The 22,552-nt window shown below is 39.2% G+C and overlaps 1 protein-coding gene across 1 annotated transcript in view; it reads right to left on the bottom strand.

Moving 5' to 3' along the window:
• LOC149324215 (lipoxygenase homology domain-containing protein 1-like) overlaps positions 1 to 22,552 on the bottom strand; it is a 237,886-nt gene that overhangs the window by 46,968 nt on the left and 168,366 nt on the right. Inside the window, exons 33-34 of the mRNA XM_089487726.1 lie at positions 6,679 to 6,864; positions 2,280 to 2,407 (exon numbers count right to left, since the gene is read on the bottom strand). Coding sequence (XP_089343852.1) covers positions 2,280 to 2,407; positions 6,679 to 6,864 — 314 coding nt within the window. The remainder of the gene's footprint in view (positions 1 to 2,279; positions 2,408 to 6,678; positions 6,865 to 22,552) is intronic.

The following is a 22,552-nucleotide window of genomic DNA, read 5'->3' as shown; positions in this document are numbered from 1 at the left end:
AATGTGATAATACCTCTTGAATTGCAGCTTGTTTAAAATTGTTTTGTAAAGGGGGGGAAGCCATACTTCTAATCCTGGTGAGTATGGTGGGTATGGTCTCATGAAATCTGTGAAGCCAAGAGACGGCTGAGTAGGATTTCCAGAGTTCCTATGGTAGAGCCTTGGGGCTCCAGTTAAAAGCATTTCACATTATTTAGGAAACCTAAGTGCATCTGTGCAAATTCTGCTTAATATGAGTAATTTTAAAGATTAAAATATTCAATTTATTGTATATATTTAATTATTCCTAGTAAACAACGGAGATGGGCATATCTGTCAATTTCAGTTCCATTCAACGTTCCAGTTTTCCAACTTTACATTAAATTCTGCCCAATTCTGTACAATTTTTAAAAAATCTGTATAGAAATTTACATATATATTTAACACTTCCTATACATTTACGTTCAACCTTTTCCTAATTTATGCATCTTTACAAGCATTTTCACCTTATACAAGGTGTCTTGACCTTATATTCCAGTACTATATGTATTTTTGTGCACACATTTGCTTAAGGCACACTTCTTTGTGCTTATCTTTGGAGTGGAGAACTGGATAACAACCATCTGAAAAACTGAACACTTGGTGCACAAACACATTTTGATTCACCTATTGATTCAGAAAGTATGAGTTTGGAAAGTTCATATGAAGGATGAAGCTGAAGAACTCTCTTCCTCATCCCTGACACAGACTGCCCCAACTGGTTTATAAATCCAGAAAAAGAAAATATAGTTTTTCTGGATTTCTTTTATTTGCTGTTAGCCGCCTGGATTCCCCGTGATTGGATAGGATACAAATAAATCTATATTATATTATATATTATTATAAATAAAATGCGTTTTTGACATTTTAATAAGTGAGCAGCAATATAAAGCTACCCATCAAAGAACCTTGTAAGAATGGATGTAATTTTTTGCTCATATCATTCTCAAAGGAAGCAAGTAATAAATGTTTTTTTTAAAAAGACTGTTTGAAGCTTGGGACTTCTGTGCAAAGTTCACATGTGGGTTTGTTTGTTTGTTTTGTTTTGTTTTGTTTTGCAATCGTCCCCCAGCACATTCTGGACAGGAAACAGCTTTTTTCTGCACAGAAAATAATATTCCTGCTCAAAGGTATTTTGTGCACAAAACTGGACATTTTCATAAAGAGTTTGCAGAGTTTGGAGAAATGACCTAGTTTTGCTTGCCTACAATGCAATGGCTACAATGGAAGTATACAAAAGAGGATGGCGGAGAGAGCTTAATTTTCATTGATTTATTATTATAAGAAGTATGGAGAACTATCTTTCTTTCTTTCTTTCTTTCTGAAGAGAGGTTGAAGAAGCTGGGCATGTTCAAGCTTAGTGAAGAGAAGATTGAAGGGTGAAATGATCAGTCTTTAAATAACACAAGGGCATCCACACAGAGGAAGGGACAGGCTTGTTTTCTGCTGCCTTAGAGGGTATAACTAGGTCTATGTTACAGGAAGGTAGATTTCAATTGAACATTCAAAAGAACTTCTTGATAGTGACAGCTGTTCAGCAATGGAACCAATTTCATGGATCTGATGGCCCATGTGATCCCTTCCAACTTATTTCACAGGACAATATCATACTACATTGTTATACTGCTATTATTCCACTTTAACTACAGTGGCTGCCTCCTGTTGAATCCTGGGATTTGCAGTTTAGGGACATTAGAATTGTCAGCCAGAGAGTTCTGCAGTCTCAAGAAACTGCAAACCCCAGAATTTTACAGGAAGCAGACATAGCAGTTCAAATGGAATAATACTGCTATAATAGTGTAGTGTGATATTGTCCATAGAGTTATGATCCTATTGATCTTACTACACAATACTGTTATAGCGCTATTATTCCACTTTTACCACAATGGCTGCCACTTGTGGAATCCTGGGATTTGCAGTTCAGTCACGGGCATTTAGCATTCTCAGCCTCCCTAAACTACAAAACCCCAGAATGCCACAGGAGGCAGTCATAGCAGTAAAAGTGGAATAATAGTGCTAAAACAGCTTAAGCAGTATTGTCTTTGACACTGTGAAATTTAACACCACTATTCCACTTTAACTGCCAATATTCCATCCTGTGGAGTCCTGGGAATTGTAGTTTGGTGGGGAACTGGAGCTCTCTGTCTGAGAATTCTAAATCCCTACATCATCAATCCCAGGATTTCATAGGACAGAACCATGGCAGTTAAAGAGGAATCATAACTGTAATTCTGTAGTGTGAACAGGCCCCAGGTGGTTACCTGTCTCCATTTTTGTCCAGCTGCATCTCTCCTGAGCACCCATTGGATCCAAAGAGTATAAAAAAAATTCCAGTATCAGTTCCAGCATATGAGATATCTCCAGTCACAACAGTCACTTCATACAAAATCTGGGGAGAAATGAAGCATTCCATAAGCCCTTCCTAACTTTCTTTCTTGTCTTTTTAAAGCAAAGACTGATTCACTACATTAAAAAATGGAACAGGCTTTGGAGCATGCAGACATCTCATAAGTTTTGTAGGGAATACAGCAGGCATCTCAGAGCCCAGTAGAAGATAAGGTACAGAAAGTTAAGAGACAAAATGAACCTGGACTTGGGAAGCATTTCTTGGAATAAGCTGTTCATTTTTTGGTAATTTTTTTTTTCATACAATGCTTACTTAATTTATTCACTTCTGTGACACAGGACTACCTCATGCCTCTTCACACAATGCACTGTTGAATTATGGAATTTAAAACCGTAAGATAATGGAGGACAATGCTGTCAATGTTTGTGTGTTTGTGTATGAACCTTCATGTTGCCTATTTACGTTGCCTTTTTACTTATGATGGCCCTACAAATTTCATAGGCTTTTTAAAGGCAAGAAATACATAAAGGTGGCTTTGCCAGTTCAGTCCTCTGAAATACAGTCTAAAGCAGGGGTAGGCAACCTTTTTGAGCCGGGGGCCGGGTTGCTGTCCCTCAGACAACTGGGGGGCCGAAGCCAAAAAATAAATAATTAATTTTTTTAAAAAAAAAATTAAATATATAAATAAACCAGGACAAATGTAGGACAAAATTTTCAAATGGAAGACACTTTTTTTAAAAAAAATGGAGGACACGTGAAAAAATTTGCTGATTTTTAAAAAAATGTTAATATAAATGCATGTTTCTGAGGCTTCTATAGACAATTGCCCCCCAAAGGCCCCGGAGGCAATCGGCAGCAGGACTGGGCTGGGGCCGGTCCCAAGGCCTAGCCGGACCACATCCGGCCCGCGGGCCGCAGGTTGCCTACCCCTGGTCTAAAGCACCTGGTACTCCATGGTGGTCTCCCATCCAAGGACAAACCAGAGCTGGCCCTCCTTAGATTCCAAGATAAGGCAGGTTCTGGTAACTTCAGGGTATTTAGTCATTAATGTTGTCAGTGTCTACTAGTAATTACACCTGCTTTTGAAATTAATGTATTGTTTTAATTTTGTAAGATGATTTGAGCCCCAGTTCTGAAGGGACAAAAATATTTTATATTTGCATACATACATAGTCAAGATGGTGATCTTGTTAGTAACATAAGCAAATATAACTCCAACTTAAGTGTACTTTGGAAGCCAGTGTGGTGTAGTGGTTTGAACCTCAACTCTGGAGACTAGGGTTCAATTCCCTGCTGGGCAATGGAAACCCACTGGGTGTCCTTGGGCATGTCACACGCTCTCAGCCCCAGAAAGCTTCGACTTAGGGGCACCATATGTTAGAAATGACTTGAAGGCACACAACAACAACATCTTCTTTTGGTTAATGTGGAAGTCGGAATTTTCTTCCTTTCTCTCTAATGACTAAAGTCACCCCCAGAAGGCACTGCTTAGTTGCTTTAGTCCTCATTCCATGGCCATTCAGTGAGTGGTAGATAAGTGGGGAAATCAGAGAACCATCTAACTATCTCCCCATAACCTGACACAAAACAATGACATCTGTCAAGATACCCATCAGCAGATGATCAACTTTTTGCAAAACTTGGAGAAATGACTGGGTTTTGCTCACCTACAATGTAGGTGTGGGTCACGACCCCTTTGGGGGTCAAATGATGGGCTTAGGAAATAATTTTATGGTTGGGGGTCACCACAACATGAGGAACTGTATTAAAGGGTCGCAGCATTAGGAAGATTGAGAACCACTGATCTAATCAGTCAGTACCTGGCACTGGGGACAAATACTTCTCCAACTCCTTCTTCCACTCTCTCCAGCAGCTACTGAATGACCATGGAATAGCGGCTGCAACAGCTAAATGGTAAGCCCTGGAAGAGGTGTGAGGACAGCTGTAGCCTAGTTCTGCTTCCTGATACAGGATCTCGGACATTATTTCCAGGACTTCTCAATACCAAGTGCTGGGAAGATCAACAGATAGGCATCAAACTGGCCCACTGCAGGAACAGAATGAGGCACTAACAGATGGAGTGGGCAACCTCTGCCTATCTTTTCAGGCTCCGTCACCCCTTAATAGCTCAACACTCCAAAACCAAGCTGCACTGAGAGCTGACATATTGATCTGAAGCTGAAATCACAGCCTGGGAAATCTCCTGAAAATGCAATTTGGCATCAACATGAGGCTCCTTGTGCAACTTGTTTTCTCCATGATACTCTGTGGCAAAACAAAAGATTATGTGGACCTTGGAAGGCCAAGGGGGAGAAAGATGCTACCCTGATGTTGGGAAGGTGCCCGCCCACAAAATAGGCCTTTGGGTTGCTCCTACACAGTTCCTCTATTTTCTTAGCATGTTGGGCTGGGCTACACATTTGCTTGATTTCCTGACACACTACACACATCTCAACACTATCTGATCTCCATCCTCATGGGGGCATCCTTGACCTATTCATCCCATTACTCTCTCTTTCCCACACTCATCTATTCTCCTCACCTACAGGAGGGGTAGGCAACCTGCGGCCCGTGGGCCGGATGCGGCCCGGCGAGGCCTTGGGACCGGCCCCAGCCCGGTCCTGCCGCCGATTGCCGCCAGGGCCTTTGGGGGGCAATTGTCTATAGAAGCCTCAGAAACATGCATTTATATTAACATTTTTTTAAAAATCAACAATTTTTTTCGCGTGTCCTCCATTTTTTAAAAAAAAAAGTGTCTTCCATTTGAAAATTTTGTCCTGCATTTGTCCTGGTTTATTTATATATTTAATTTTTAAATAAAAATTATTTAATTATTTATTTTTTGGCTTTGGCCCCCCAGTTGTCTGAGGGACAGCAACCCGGCACCCGGCTCAAAAAGATTGCCTACCCCTGACCTACAGGCTAGTTTCCTCTGCCTTGGTTCATCAGCTACCATTGTTAAAACTGGACTTGCCACTTCATTTCCATACACAAAGAATTTTGAATATGAATTGACATTCTCACACACTAATGGCATATTAGGTCTGCCTCTGGCTTTCTGCTCCACCAAATGCATCTGAGGAAGTAGACTTAAGTCTACAAAAGCTCATGATGCCAACTTCTTTCTTTCAGTTAGTCTCAAAGGTGCTACAAGATCTCTCTACATTTGCTCTGGTTTGTAAAAAAGGCCTACTAGTGGTGGTTAGCCATGGCACCTGTGATGTCCAGCCAGGACTGTTTGAATCTCCCCCTGGATTTCTTTTCATATTAGTTCAGGCCATAGTGTGTTTTAGTATAGGAAATGTTCTTTGTATTAGTTGTGGGAGAAGCTGTAGGATCCCCTACATTTTTCCAGGTTTGGTGTGCCCATTCCCAGCATGCTCTGTTGTAGCTAGAGGCTTTTAGTTTGGGGGCAGTCTTTGCTGTGAGCTGGCAGAGAGCTGTCTTTTGGTGGCAAACAGGCCCAGACAGCCGGAAAGGGCATTTCTTACACGTTAGCCGATTTAGTTACCAAGAACAAGTTAGCCAAATTAGTTACCAGCATCAAAGAAGACAAAGAAATCAGGAGCTGAAAGACCCTGCACCAGCTCCATTGAGTGAGGAGATCAAACCCAGAGAGATGACATCCTGAAGATTGCTGAAACCCAAATTGTAAAGTATCTTTTATTTCAAATTATCTAGAGCTGGGAAGGAGAAAACTCTTTATTTTTGTTCTTCAAATTAAACTTCCCCTTTTTGAACTTTACATTCAGCATCAGAGCCTTTTTGGGTAGAAGAGTTTGATCTCACCAGGGTACCGGCGTTGCACACCCAAATCTGCCACCATCTTTAGTTGGGTGCGTCTTCACAGCACCTATGCAGAATCTCTATTTTCAGAAAAACTACAGATATGAATTCCAGTACATGGGGTAACAGGCTAGCGATGGGAGACGAAGACCCTTGTTTTCCAGAGCTGGAGTCCAATGCTCAAATCACTATGCCATGCTTGTGCACTTCCTATACTACTATGGGGCATAGTATACACCATAATATATAAGGGTGTGCACTGTTACAGTATGGATTCAGAGACAGCAATTTTCAGTCTGGTTTCCAGTGTCTTCTTTCCCACAATTATATGTAAGGCAATGATAACTGAAATTTGAGGGCAGGGGAAAGGTTCACGTGAATTCAAACTGAAGCAGAACAGTAGTTGTTCCTATGTTTAGTTATATACTCCACATAATTTGTAGGGGAAATGTTTCTTATGTAAAAGCAAACTTGTTTTCTTCAAAAGCTAAGAATGGGGCTTACAAGACTTAGCAACAGAAACTCACCTTCAGACCAATGTTGACACTGTCAGCATCCAAGACGTTGAAGACTCGTGAAGTAAGACCATCTCCCATGTCTCTAGCCAGCCAACATTTACAAACAAAGGTGTACATAAGTCCTTTGGTGGGTATGACAATGGTTATTTCTTCTAAGAGCCAGGAGCTTTCTGGTGTGGCCCCATCATGGCCCACCTGCAGAATCCAGGAAGAAGAAAACATGCTGTTGGTCCAAACAAAAGCAAATGAAAAGTCCCTGGGGGGCAGGTCTACCAGGAAAGAACATGCCTTGCAGTGATCAGGACTTTGAACAGAAACATAATCTCATCCACAGTGTTACCCTAAAAAGTAGGGAGGGACACCTTGGGGATTCCACCAATAGGTAATTTAGGGATCTTTCCACCTATACATACCTTTAACTGCCTTTGCAATAGGAGTTGCTTAATCTCCATTGTGGGGAAATGTGAAGAGATGGAGTAAGCACCAAGCCCATTTACCTTTTATTTTACTAACATCTAGGTCTTTCACATGGCCAGTGTGCCTTCTCACATGTGTAACTTCCTAGTGTTCCAAAGGTCATTGTGACCTCTTAAAACCATGCCTGAAGTCAGATATTGAATATGAAAATATGAAATTCCACGTTCAGCAAGAGGGATAGGCAGAGAGAACTACCCAGAGCTTGGAAACATTATTTTGACTACAGCTCCCATGTAACCCACAAGCCAGTAGACATGCTAGTTGGGGATTCTGGGACATACAGCAAAAAGAGGCAACTTTTTCAAGCTCTGAAAGCATCAGTATGGAAAACTGCAACTGTAATAGTGTGCACAGCCACACACAGGCAGAAAGAGGGGACAGAGGGAGGAGAAAGCCATAACATCAGAGGTACATTTACTTGTTCATCTCTCAATGTGATATAAAGCATCATCTGTCAGCAATATCCTCCTGTACTCTACATTGGGCAAATGGGACAGTCTCTATGAAAGAGGATAAATGGACACACATTTGATACTAGAATTGACAGTACTTGTGAACATTTGAATCTTCCTGGGCAAACAATCAATCAAGTTGCTGTTCTGGGGCAAAAATAAAATAAAATAAGATAAAAATCAGAATAAGATAGGCAAGGGAAACAGCTGATTGGGATATATTCACAATCCCAGTCCATTAAAAGTGATATGAACGGAGACAATGTTGTTTCCTTACAGAGTGTGCACACAACAAGTACATTTCTTGACTCACTGAGAGCATCATTTTGAAGGTTGTAACTGAAAGTGAAATGAAAATGGCTGCTAAATTCCAGGCAATGGGGTGCTTTCTCTTTCCCAGAAACCCACATAGTTTCCCAGGCTCTGGTATGGAGTGGGAAGGCCAGCCATTCAAAGACAGTTTAGGTGGCTGACAGAGGGTGGATCTTGGAAGAAAATGTAGGGTTCATTCAGGTCCACTTCTGGCCCATTTAGGCTGCTTCTCGCACCATACCAAAAGCCTGTAGCCATGGCATTAATTTTGTACTCCATCAGAGCATCTGACTAAGTAGATTAAAATTCATGAAAGCTCACATGAAAATAAATCAGTTAATCTCACAGGTGCTGTGAGTGCCCCTTTCCTTTTGCTTTTTTATCTTCAATGTCACATATTTTAATAGGCAAACTGCTACCTCAATGAGCCCACAGTGGCAACCTGCACACTCACTCAGAAATAGTTCCTACCATGTACAAGTGGGTTTATTCTTTCCTAAAATAATTTAGGATAGTACCCTGAATTTAGAGATGGAAAATGCAACAAAATGTCCCAGTGGAAACAACATAAATGAAAATATGAACACCAGGAAAAAATGGAGGGTCACATCTAAATAAAACAAGAAGAGAAATAGAACTACTGGGAAAATTTATAACAGGGGTGTTGCTATGCTGGGGTGAAAATGAAGGCATTGTCCTATAATAAGAATTCTACTCTCCAACTAATTTTTAATACAGTCCCCAAATTTCTAGCATCTCATTGACTTAAAATATTAGTTGAGCATTTAGAAAGACAGTTTAAGTATCCAAAGGAAAGGGGCAGGCAAAAGCTATGAAGGAAAGGCAAGCACCTCAGTCAAAGAATTCTAGGCAGCGATCTATTCAAGTCTTTTACTCCGGGTCTCGAGTCAAGTCTCAAGTCTCTACCTTCTAGTCTCATCTCAAGTGTCAAGTCCTTGCAAGATCCTTTCAAGTCGATTCTCAAGTCTGGGTGCCAACTTTAATAGGAAAAAAAAGGAGGCAAGGTGTGTTTCTTAGAGAGAACAGCAAATGCATTAGGCAATGGGCTTGAGCAGCCTGTCCTTGCTCCACATCAGAGGAGCCTTCTAAAGCTTTTGAAAAACTTTAGAAGGATCCTTCTGCCTCAAGCATTTTGCCTAACACTTTTGCTGTTCCCCTCCAGGAAATGCATTCCAGTGGCAGGTCTTGCCTGATGTGCAAAGTGATGGGCCACTGTCTCAAATGCTAGAAATTTAAAGGCTGAAGGGAAAATTCATGGGGAAAGCATTGTTTGTATATTTTGGGAGGGGGAGGGAGGGATGCCTCATTCCCACCTGCCGATACACACTAACATATAACCAAAAAGGTTTGAGAAAATTGTGAACAATTTTGATTCGGTTCTTTTGGCCAGCACATCCATGGGAAATGTTTCCATGTTGGGACTACAGCTCCCAGAGTTTCCCAGACCATCACTGCAAAGCTCAGCAGGTTTTCTTTTTCATTTCCTGAACTTGTATGACCCCACTTAGCTTCGAGATATGAGAATCCTCTCTACCCAACACTGTCTGAACCTCCCAACAAACTGCCAACAGTTCAGACTTCTCTCCAAGAAGCTCAGCGCGTGTGTCACTGACAAATTACTTGAGAGATTAATTTTCGGCACATTCTTATCGGCATAATTATGTATCCCAATCACTTCAAGGAAGCCTCTCCCAGTCAATCAGCTTAATGAACAATCTGCTCACAGAAAGAAACACTGGAAGTGATGATGGTTCATCATGTTCAAAGAAAAAGTTGTTCATCATTAGCTGAGCCGCCAAAGCCTTTTAGCTTCCCCCCTTTGAGCAAAGAAATATTTTCTCAGTCCAGCCTCAATATCTTAATAACATTTTTTTTTAAAAAATCACACAACAAACTGTCTCCATCTGAAATGATAGATCTCTTGTATGTCTCCTTCATCCAGCCTTAAAGAATAGCAATTGATCACTTTTCTCTAACTGTTTCAGCCACACCATTATTATCCAGCAGAAAATGAGAGCTAATGACCTGGGAAACTGAGCAGATCTGCTGTGAGATGCATGGATGCTCATACTCCCTGAACTGTGTGATGGGAATAAAGAAAATGGACTCTGACACTTCTTACCAGCACTTTCCCTCCCTCCTTTGGCCCAATCTCTGCAATAATTCATAGGGGGCAGCAAAAATTCTCACAGTGCTTGTCTGCTCCATTTCTACTAGCAGGCAAAGACCATAATAATTAGGCAAGACTTTGGTTGAAAAAGAGCCAGTATGGTGTAGTGGTTTGAGTGTTCGACAAGGACTCTAGACTAGTTAGGTTTGAATCCCCTCTCAGCCATGGAAACCCACTGGGCGCCCTTGAGTAAGTTATATTCTCTCAGCTTCAGAGGATGAAAATGGTGAATCAGCTCTGAACAAACCTTGCCAAGAAAACCCTATGAAAGGTTCAGCTAAAAGTTGCCATAAGAAATTAGTTGAGGGTTCACAGCAACAAGGACTTTGGCCGTTAACTTGTGTGAAGATGGCTCTTTTAATGTGGTGTGCTTTTATCTTTCTTATTATGTTTTAAATGTGAATTTTAAGTGTTTTATTTATCAACTACCTTTTATTTATTTACTGATTATACCCTGCCTTTCTCTCACCAAGGGTCAGGAGACTGCTAACTTCTAACTTTATGTTTTTAATGGAATTGTTTAATTACTGTTAAAAATTAATATTTTATCTTAATAAGATTTTGAGCTGGGCTTTGTTTTAGTTTGTTGAAAGCCACTTTTGGTCCCCTGCTCAGAGAAGGCTGGGTATTAAACAAACAAGCAAGCAAGCAAGATTAGGAATGGGAATATGTGGGAATAGTGTAGCCCTCGGGATGTTATTGGACTACAATTCACAGCAGCCCTGGCCAGCATAGCCAAAGGTGAGGAATACAAGGAGTTGCAGTCTAGCATCTTCTGGAGGGCTGCATAATTGCCACCCATGTGTTATGTGCTTCTCAAGTGATGCAAATCCTATGCAGACATTTGGGCAAATTTATGTAGGCATGGGCACTCAACCCATGCCCAACGCAGGACTCTACCCCATGTTAGAGGAGGAAAGATATTTGGTCCATTATTCATTCACAACTCAAAAAGTGGGTTTCCAAGTAGTCAGGAAACCCTGATGTGAAGGGAGGGGGAAAAGACCAGAAAGAATTTTGTGCAACTTACTCCTAGTATTCAATATCCTGAAGTGTCACACAGGAATTATTCTGCACAAAAACATGTTTTTGTGCAAAAACTTTTTTTCTGCACAGAAAACCCATGTTTTCCTCTTCAGAATACTTTCTGCACTACATTTCAGGAAATTTGGATACAGGGAGAATACTTCAGAGGATTGTTAGTTTTCCCCTTCTGTGGGGAGAAAAATACTTTAAATATTCATCCTCACATCTTCAGTCTGCATTTGATCCATCTCAGATCTTTCTGCATTAAAAGCGGATACTTAAGTGTGCATGCCGTTTTGTGTGTGTGTGTGTGTGTGCGCGCGCGCATGTGTACACATTTTGCATTTTGTACAACACACACACACACACTGTGATTTTCTGGAAAAAAACTGGATGCAAGTCCTAGCATAGAAAAGAAAAAGAAAAAACTGGGAAGCTGCACAAAAACTTTCACAATCTAGACCAGTAGGAAGGATGTGCAAAACTTCAAAAACAAAAGAAGTGCCAATTTTGTTATGTTCATGGAGGTTTCCAGGGATGGAAGTTTCCTGTTAGAACAGGGCACATGCCTTCATACTCCTCTCCAAAAGCTTTTGAAATGGAAACAGAAGTTGACTTTCAGCTATGTCTGCATCCTTCAAGTATTTGTGGACCTCCTGTGGCTCCTGAGGACAAAAAATGATCCCTGGACTATTCAAAATTGTTTACCCTTTTATACATTTATTCTAAGTTCAGACATCTTTCTGCGGAATTATTACATCAGTTCTGAAAGGCAGGACTAAACCATCTTCTGGATGTGGAAACCTATCAAAGAAGGACCTGCAATCATATGAAGGATTTCCATGTTTTGAAAAGGACATCCAGTAAAGCAGTGATTATTGGTGTCTTCCAAGTTTGGGATGCAATGTTTCTGCTCTTTGGTTTAATTCCAGACTTTAAAGGAATGTTCCAGTATGCTAGCTATTCAAGAAGTAGCATTCAGCACCTTGGATACCTCCTACAACCAGAGTGGATTCACCACTCTCCTGACATGGCTATCAGTGCAGGCATGATACAACCTAGTCTTCTTCTGTTGCCATTCGGATGTATTGCAGCACAACTCTCAAAACCGGCCCCATCCTAGGAGAAAGATGGGATATAATCATGGTGTCTGGCCAGGGTGAAAATTGTAGCCACCTAACACATGAATGGCAAACCACTCAGTATTTGGCATTCTGTTGGTGAGATACACATGTGTAAGTCGTGCTATGCACGTGGAATGAATGTATCTTTAAATGTAGATATTTATACTATGCTGTGAGGATGTTGGATTGCAGCCACTGAAAGGTTGGTTTATGATACTCAAATATATTTCTCCAAAGCTTCAGAAACAGACTGAGCTAAGGACAGAGTGTCTCCTCTGAATAAATGCCTGGAGGAAGTAATTGGCTGGATAGAGAAAAACAAATAGAAACTGAATCCAGACTCCAGACATGACAGAAGTGCTTGTTGTTAAGAGTCCCAAGCTGAGTTAGGAAGTGTGTCAACCAGTTCTGGATGGGATTACACTTCCCTCTGAAAGACTATTTGCAGCTTTGGAGTACTCCTGGATCCGTATTGCCAAACATCAGCCAATATAGATGTGATGGTCAGGAATGATTATTAGCAGCTTCACCTGATACACGAGCTGTGCCTCTGTTTAGAACTAGAGAATTAAAGGTGGCCATGCCCATCCTGGTAACCTCCAGGCTGGACTTTTGCAATATGTATCAAATTTGAAAACTTCAGTTAGTCCAAAACAAGGCAGCCAGATTGACTGCTGGTACATCTAGGAGTGAACGTATCATACCAATACTGAAACCACTCCATTGGTTACCAATTGGTTTCTGGGCAAATTACCTATAAGTTATTACCTTTAAAGCCCTACATGGTTTTGGGTCCAGGTTATCTACAGGATCACCTCCTCCCATATAATCCTCCCCGTATGCTCAGGTCCTCTGGGGGACATTTACTTCAACTGGCCTAGACTAGTTTGGTAACTTTCACCCAGAAGACATTTTCATTAGCCACCCCTAAATGAGATTCAAGGGTGGCTCTTCAGCCTCATATACAATAGGAAATTTCACACCTCTTGTGGTTAGAAATGATTTCTAATCCAAGTTTATGAATGGGCAAGGCACAGCCATTCACTCTTTGCACCCTGGCAGATCATTTATATCGCACTTGCTAGCTCTTCAAAGCTGGAAATCATTCTTGTCTCGATCTCCCTCTGTGCTCTCAGAAAGATTTGGCAAATTCCAACTGGCACAGATGCTGCAAGGTTATAATAATGAGACACGATAGATTTGTCAAAGAGGAAGTGGGATAAGATTAGCCAAAAGACCATTCCAGCCAGAATGCCAGATGGAACAAAATGAGAGAAGATGCAAAGCCCTGAGGAAAAAAGGGGAAACAAGACATGTTAAGAGCCAGGGGAAGCTCAGAAGATCCTACACACTGCCAAGAAGCTGGTAATAAAGAGCAAGGGCAGGTTGTGTTTAATGTGGGCTTTTCAAATAATATTCTGCACTCAGGGAACCCACATAGATGTTAGTCTCCAGAGACTAAGAAGTTTATGACACAGAGGAGATTGGGAGTTTTCCCCAATCCTGCAAATAAAGTGAAATATCCCCGTGAATATCCCGGAAAAATTGCGTAATTACATGGTACGATTTCACACATCACACAAAACCTGCCATTAAAGTGGTCACAAAGAAGCATTAACTTGCATCTTTTCACTTACGGGATTTCGGTGACAATATATTTCCGATATCACTTTATTTATGCAATTGTGTGTATAATCATTTGCACAATTACTCACCGTTTTCACTTTATTTGCAGGATGCTTTACTCTCTCTCTAATGATAAAATTAGCTCCAGTGTGATAAACTCCTAAGAAACAGAGCAGTGGATTCAAGCTACAAGAAAGGCGATTCCACCTAAACATTAGGAAGAACTTTCTGAAGGGAAGGGTTGTTTGACAATGGAATACACTGCTTTGTTGTGTGGGGGCTTTAAAACCTCTTCCTTTGGAGGTTTTAAAACAGAGGCTGGATGGCCATCTACCAGGAGTACTTTGATTGTGTATTTCTGCAAGGTAGAGGGTTGGGGTGGATGGCCCTTGGGGTCTCTTCCAAATCTGTGATTCGATGATTTTGTAGAGGTTACCAATTGAACAAATTTGCATAATCTTTCTCTCTGCCATAATTTATTCCAGTTTTGTTACTAATGGGAACAAGATATGGAGCTAAGGAGGCACACTAATATCTCTTCCCAATATCTTCTCTCTTGTCCAGCAGCACCTTTGGTTTTTTCAAGCACCTTAGCAGAAAGTGGCTCAAACATATCAAGATTTCTTTGCAACCTCAGCAGATATTCATTTACTTTAAATCAGAGATGGGCAAATGCAGCAGGATCAGAAGCCAGTATTCTGCCCTGGTACCCACTGAACAGACCCCCCCCCCAAAAAAAAAACACACAACAATCCTCTGTAACAACAACAACAAAAATCAAAACTAGAAGTAGCCAGAAATGAGTATTTCTTATTTTTAAAAAGTGCAGATGGAGCAACAACAACCTCTGTAACAACAACAAAAACCAAAACTGGAAGTAGCCAGAAATGGCTATTTTTTATTTTTAAAAAGTGCAGGTGGAACCTACAAACTATTTGAATTGGCACCTTCTAGACAGGCCCCCCCCCCACTCCTCAAAAAAAAAAAAAAATCCTTCACACCACCAACAACAAAAACCAAAACTGGAAGTAGCCAAAATTGGGAAGTGTTATTTTATTTTTAAATAATTCACGTGAAGCCTCCAAGCTATTTGAATTGCCACTCCTGGAGACTTCCTCAAATTACAAATCCTTGGATTCTTTTCAATGGTGCTTTGACAGTTTAAGTATGAAATTCATATAACTGTGTAGTGCAGACAAATCTCTGGGTATGAAGCAGTTGGGGGAGCAGGAATTGTCTGTGTCTTGAGTCTAAATTGCACTGCAGAAATAATGCAATGTGGTTCTGCTTTAACTGCCACGACTCAATGCTATGGAATCCTGGGATTTGTTTGTTGTGGCACCAGAGCTCTCTGACAGCAAAGTCAGCCATCAGTATCCACAGATTTTTTATCCATGGATTCAAGAACCCACAACTTGAAAATATTCAAAAACATCAACTAATTCCAAAAGCAAAGCTTATTTTTGCCATTTTATAGAAGGGAACCATTTTACTGTGCCATTGTATTTAATGGGACTTGCGCATCCACAGATTATTGCTATTTGCTATTGCTACTTGCTACACAACCCACCCCGCACTCTCAGAACATCTGGAAAGAACCTATTGGAGTACTCAAAACCAGGCTAACAACAACTTCTTACAGAACATTCACCGCCGCAGTCCCCAGATTATGGAACAGCTTGCCAGAGGAGATTCGTCTTATCACCACCTTAGATGCCTTCAAGAAGGCACTGAAGACGAATCTCTTCTGGTGGGCCTACCCCTCTGATCTTTTATAAAAGATCTTAAATACTCTACTTCTGATCTGATTGTATGAATGTTAGTGTGAATGTTAGTTGATGATCTGTTATTTTAGTGAATGAATAGTAATGTTATTGTTTTAACAACTGTATTTTATATGGAATTGTTTTATTGATGTAATCCCGCCTTGATCCGCAGAGAGAGTTGGGAAATAATAATAATAATAATAATAATAATTGCTATTTTGGTATCCATGGAGGTCCTGGAACCAAACAGACAGATACCAAAGAGCTATCTCACAAAACAACAAATAGACACCCAAAGAGTGGCTTGCCACTATAGGCTTGGGTATAATATTTGAGATTGCCCATGAATTGAGACTAGGATAATAATAAAAGGCGGGGCTTTATGGGCCCAACCTGCCAACAGGGGGCAGGCCTAAGCTATTTAAGCTGTCTTGCCCCCTTATCGGCCTCTTTTGCAAGATTGCATCCCTCCCTCAGGCCAGTATGGAGATCTTCGGTCGCTTCGGGGCCAGGTAGGAATTTTCTCCCCTTTTCCCAGGGTTTTGTTTTGTCTATCTCATACTATTTCTCTGAACAGATAATTGGCTTAGGGCAGGATGTTAAATAGGTTTCCCCTGGCCTAAATGGGGGCGGGGGAACAATCGGTGTGCACCCAGGCACCCCACTGAGGTGAAAGGTCTTGATCGGGGCAGCCTTTGGGGAAGTTATGGGAGTTTTGCCCTCTCTTACAAACTCGCGGGAGTTTGGGAGAGCGTGCCTCATATCTCCCTCCCTATGACTGGCTGAGGATACAATCTGAGGATTTGGTTGCCCTCAGAGTCTGGTGTTTTTGCCCTATGGAAGGCTGAAGAGGTAGTCTAGGTAAAGACTATTATTAGCTCATCCTCTAACTCTCTCTCCTTCATTAGCTTATAATATTTAGATATGTGTTTTCCTTGTCTATCCCTCACTATTATATCAATTTCATTTTTATCCATGGTCAAACCAGTTGTCTCATTGTCTATTTTAAAATGACTTTTTAATTGATTATAAAGGAACCAGTCCTGCATCCCTCCTTTTATATTGATTTCTTCAATCTTTTTCATACTGTATTTCCCATCCACCGTTTTGCTAATTAAATCTCCATATGTTATCCATTGTTGGTCTTTGCATTTTGTTCTTTTGTAATATGCTTCCTGTATAGATACGCATTGGGGGATGTAATTATAGAATTGTTTTTTTCATTTTATACCAAACTTTTAATAGGGGTCTTCTCAACACGTGGTGGTTAAATATATTATTATCTTTAGGTTTTAAGTACCACATATATGCGTGGATTCCCATATTTAAGTTAGCACATTCCAAATCCAGCAGATTTTCATCCCTTAAACTGATCCAATCTTCTAGCCAATTAAGGCATGCGGCTTGATAATACAACTTAAAGTTTGGTAAGTTACATCCCCCTTTAGATTTTTCCTATGTAAGCAGTTTCCATTTTATTCTCGCTTTTTTACCTTGCCAAAGGAATCTGGACAAATCCTTTTGCCACTGTGCAAAATATTTATCATTTGAAATTATTGGAATGTTACAAAATAAATATAACATTCTTGGCAAGATATTCATTTTTATTACAGCAATTCTTCCTAGAAAGGATAGATTATATTTACTCCATTTCATTAAATCTTTTTAAATTTCAGTCCAAAGTTTAGTATAATTATTCTGGAAGAGTTCCATGTTTCTTTTCGTAAAACAAATTCCCAAATATTTAACTTTAGTTTCAATAGACTATCCTGACATTTCTTTTAGTACCTTGTCTTCATCCTTTGAGAGGTTTTTAGTGAGGATTGTTGTTTTCTCAGAGTTTATCTTAAATCCCGCTAATGAGCCGAAATCCTCTATAGTTTGGATCAAATGACTAATACTCTTGTTTGGTTCATCTAGAAAAACCACAATATCGTCTGCAAAATTTTTTAATTTACACGCTGTATTTCGGATTTTGATCCCTCTAATTTTATCTTCTTCCCTTATTTTGTTGGCTAAGACTTCCAGTGTTAAAATAAATAATAAGGGAGATAGGGGGCACCCTTGCCTCGTACCTCTTTTAATCTTAAAGCTCCTGGACTTTTCTTCATTAATGAGTAAGCATGCTTTTTGATGACTATATATTGATTTAATCCATCTTTCAAATTTATCTCCCATGTTGATCTTTGTAATGACTGCTAAAAGAAAATCCCAATCTATCTGGTCAAAGGCCTTTTCTGCATCTAACATGATACAAGCCATTTTTTTCGTTATGTTGTTCATAATGTTCCAGTATATTTATAAATGTTCTTATGTTATTTTGGCCTTGCCTTCCAGGTAAAAATCCATTTTGATCTTTATGTATGTACTCCATTAAGATTTTCTTTAATTTTCCAGCTAATATTGATGTGAAGATTTTGTAATCAACATTGGTAAGAGATATGGGTCTATAATTTTTAATTTCAGAAGGGTCTTTATCTCCTTTCGGAATTACAGTTATTAATGCATCCTTCCAAGATTCAGGTATACCGTTATTTTGTATTCCGTTAAAAGTTTGCTTGAGTGGCTCTATCAATACTTCTTTTAATTTTTTGTAGTATATCGCTGATAACCCATCAGGACCTGGCGCTTTCCCCAGTTTTTGTTTTTGGAGCGCCTCTAATATTTCTTCAGTTGAAATTTCTCTATTAAGATTGTCTTTTTGGTGGTCCTTGATATATTTAATATTTTGTTTATTCAAATATTGAGTAATTTTCCCCCCTTGTTTTCTGATTCAGTTTTATCATCATACAGTTCTTCGTAGAAGTTTGTGAATTTTTCTATAATTTCGCTTTGCGTAGTAAATTGTTTCTCTTTATATTTTATCTTGTTGATTATTTTCTTTTCTTTTTATTTTTTGAGTTTTTGTGCTAATAGTTTCCCTGCTTTGTTGCCACTTTCAAATTGTAATTGTTTAGCTTTCCTCATTTTAGCCGCTATTTCTTTAATAGCTAATGTTTTCAGCTTTTCTTGTAATATTTCTACTTCCACTTTTAATTTTTTATCCCCTTTTTCTTTCCATTCTTTTTCTTTTTGTTTCAATTTTATCTGTAAATAAGATTCTTCTAGTTTTTTCTCTTTTCTTTGTTCTGCATTAATCTTAATAAAATATTCCTCGGGCTACTGCCTTGCTTGCGTCCCATATCGTGTTCATTGATAAGTTCTCTGTTATGTTTTCTTTGAAATACCACCGCAGTTCTTCCTTTACCCTGTTTGTTGTTTTCTCGTCATTTAACAAATCCGTATTTAATCTCCATGAATATGTCAATTTTTTTTCTTGTATGTTCATGACAATCGGGTTATGATCTGATGATTGTATGTATGGAAGCAGAGGTTTGGATGCTAAAAGTAGATCAATTCTTGAGAACGAATTATGTGCCTCTGAAAAAAAGGTATATTCTTTTGTTTTCCCATATTTATGTCTCCATGCATCAGAGAGATTTAATTCTTCCATCATATCAAAGAAGGTATCTGGCAATTTTCCTTGTGTTTTTTAATGTTCCTTCCTATCACAGATTTCCTTTCAATTTTGGGTTCTATTACCGCATTGAAATCCCCTAATAGTAGGATATTATCATATGATATATCTTGGATTTTTTTATGTATGCTTAGAAAGTAGTTTTCTTTATTTTCTTGGGGTCCATATATTCCGATTGCTAGCATTTTTACAATTTAAGATTAATTTCGTCTATATTTTCCCTTTCTTTTTTTGTTGTTATTGCAGTTGTTGTTATTGTTGTTCCACCCCTTCCGCCCCTTTGTATATAATAATAATAATAATAATAATAATAATAATTTGTTTTATTTATATACCACTATTCCAAAGATCATAGCGGTGAACAGCAAGTAAGCTAATTAGCAAGTAAGCTAATTTGCTCCCAACAGTCTGGGTACTCATTTTAGCGACCTCGGAAGGATGCAAGCCTGAGTCGAGCTTGGGCCCTTTTGCTGGTCTTGAACTCGCAACCTTGTGGTTTTGAGTGAATGGCTGCAGTACAGGCATTTAACCACTGCGCCACCAGGGCTATTTATTTATTGTTTTCCTTTCGCATATATATTTTCTCACAAATCAGTATATGTCTCACCCAATGTGTAGACCCTTACTTTATAATTTCTTAATTTAAGTCAGCAAATCAATTTCAGTTCTTTCTAATGGTTTAAAACTTCCTAGCTGTTGTTCTTCATTAACTGGGCTTTCTGAATCCTTACTTTTTGGTTTCCATTCCTTTTTTGAATATTCTCTTTCTGATCTTTTTCCTTCATTATCTCTATGTTCCTTTTTAAGTTTTGCTTCTATTTCATTAGCTTTTTCTAAGGTGTCTATTTTATATCTTTTCTGTTGATAAAAGAACGTTAGTCCTTCAATCCTTTCCCATCTGTAATCAATACTTAGATGTTTCAAAAGTTGAGTTAAGGGTTTATATTTCTTTCTATTCAACATTATTTGTGGAGGGATATCTTTGAATATTTTGATCTCGGTGTCCTCAATCTATAATTTCGATTCATAACTTTGCTGAATGAATCTATCCCGGACTTTAGTTCTTGCGAAACAAATTACAATGTCTCTGGCTGTACTTTTTTCCTTGTTAAAAAGTGAGTTTATCCGAAAAGTCTTATCTATTTCTATCTCCAGTTCTTCTGGAGTTATTTCGATATAAGTTGCCAAAGCTGGAATAAGTCTTTCATATAGATCTTCTTTGCTTTTTCCCGCCAAACCTCTTAGCTTAATACATATTTCTCTATATCGTAGTTCGCTGTTCCATTCCATATGTCTCTGTTCCTCTTGTTGTTGATTAAAGTCTTTAGAAGATTTTTCCAAAACATTTGTTCTTTCTTTTATTTGGTCAACTTCTTTCTGCGTCTTGATAAGATCTTCTGATAGTTTGTCGATTTTCCCCCAAAAAGTGTCCAATTCTTTTTTAATGTCCTTCCTTATTTGTGATCTCATATCCTTTATTTCTTCTCTTAGTTCAGCGCATGCATTTCTAATATCTTCCTTAGTTTCCAATCTTGCATCTTTTATTTCCTGTTGTAATTTCCTTATTTCATCCAGGATACGTATATTAGGATCAGTGATTTTGATTGTATCTTCTATTGATCCTCTTCTTGTTGTCAGTAAAAGTTGAGATTGTGTTGGTCCTTTATTGCTTTTGGCCATTTCTTCCTATTCAGTAATTATATATTCAATCAAACTTAAATATTTCTTTACTGATTTAATCCTATAACAGAAGTTAGCTAGAACAGTATAATATTAAAGATATTACACATCCATTTCATAAAAATCAAATATTCTATTACCAAAAAATGGTACTTAACTTCTCCACAGTTTTCTAGATTTTAAAATAAAATCTTTATAATGAAAATAACAAAGGAAAAGGGAAAATGGAAAATGACAACATAGTGTTATTAATTTGAACTTGAAATTTTCTGGTTCTTTCTTTTACCTTTCTTCTTGTAGCTTCCCTTGTTTCCATATACCAAATCTTAACTTTCTGTTTTCCAATACCAGTTCTTAGTTATTTTGAGTTGTTATACTCTGAACTTAAGTAACCTTGCAAACCTGCATAAAAGATAATATTTAGATCACTCTAGTATATGATACACTTCAACAACCCCAATATCCTTATTTTATTCTAACATTAACCATCATAGATTCATTCAATATGTATATTACTACCTCAAAGACAATTATTTTCTTTAAATCTATCTTACTTCTTCTATAGTTACTTAGCTAATTCAACCATCAATAATCTTATTTCCAATACTTATCTCTTTTCATACTCTGTTCTGTTTCCTTATTTTCCTTGTTTTTCTTTATTTTCCTTCTTTCTTATTTTAGTCTCAGTCCTTTCTCTGTCTCTCATCCTTCACTGCCCGTCTTCTTACTTCTCAAATTCATTAGTTAACAGTAAGAACTCTCAGGGCTCACAGTTTCCTCTTTTAAATCCTTGCTTCCCCCCCCCCTCCCCATAAACCTCTCCCCACTCTTTATTTCTGTTATTCTTGCTGTTCCCTTGAAGTCCCCTCAAGTCCTCCTCAAATACCCCCACTCCCTGGGGGGGAGACCTAGGTTCTTCAATTAAAGCCTGAATAGTAACTGTAAGAAGGGCTTTTAAGTCACAGAATATCACTTCCCTTGATGACCGTCATTCTTCTCTTAGCAGATGATCCGTGGGCTAGCCAAAGGGCTCGCCCAAACGCTGCTACCACACCGCCGGTCGAGGAAGATGGAATCTGGAGGCCTTTGTGACCTCTCAGCTCCTCTGCCATTGCGCCGTTAGGAGCAGTAAATAGTCCGTAGGCTAGCCAAAGGGTCCACCCCAGCTCTAGTTCTCTTTCGTCGGTTCGCGTTCCCTCCTTTTCCGTTCCCGCACCTTGTCCTCCTCGGCTTTCTTTTCCTTTATAAGTCCACCCCAACTTTTCGCTTTCTCCTTGGTTTTCTCCTCCTAACCATCAATGTTCCTCCCTTAAAGCCGCTCCGTACCTTCTATCCGGCCCACGCCTCTCCTTCCTCCTCCCTCTGCTTTTCTCAGCGTCCTATTATAAGGCGCAAGCTGCTCACCAAAGGCTCATGGGAGTTGAAGTCCAAGGTTGGGCGTTTTTGTCTTCTTTTCCTTTCTAGGAAATGGCCAATTCAAATTAGATAATTAAAGAATTCTCCAGAGTCCGAGGGAAAAAACAGTCCATCACAGTCATTCCCCACTCTTAGTTTTTCAGCAACACACTTATAAAGTTCAATTCCTTTTTATTTCTGTTGAGTCCATTCCGTTTATTTTATCTCCTCCATTCCACTTCTTCTTAGTACCTCTGTTTTCTGCCCATCAAGGGTTTTATGGGAATTGAAGTCCAAATTCAGCGTCTCATGCCCCA

Source organism: Sceloporus occidentalis, unplaced genomic scaffold (genome assembly GCF_023333645.1).
Source record: "Sceloporus occidentalis isolate IW3139 unplaced genomic scaffold, rSceOcc1.0.p SCAF_1, whole genome shotgun sequence".
Classification (NCBI taxonomy): Eukaryota; Metazoa; Chordata; class Lepidosauria; order Squamata; family Phrynosomatidae; genus Sceloporus; species Sceloporus occidentalis.
The sequence above is the reverse complement of the archived record's forward strand: the minus strand, read 5'-3'. Positions and strand labels throughout refer to the sequence as shown.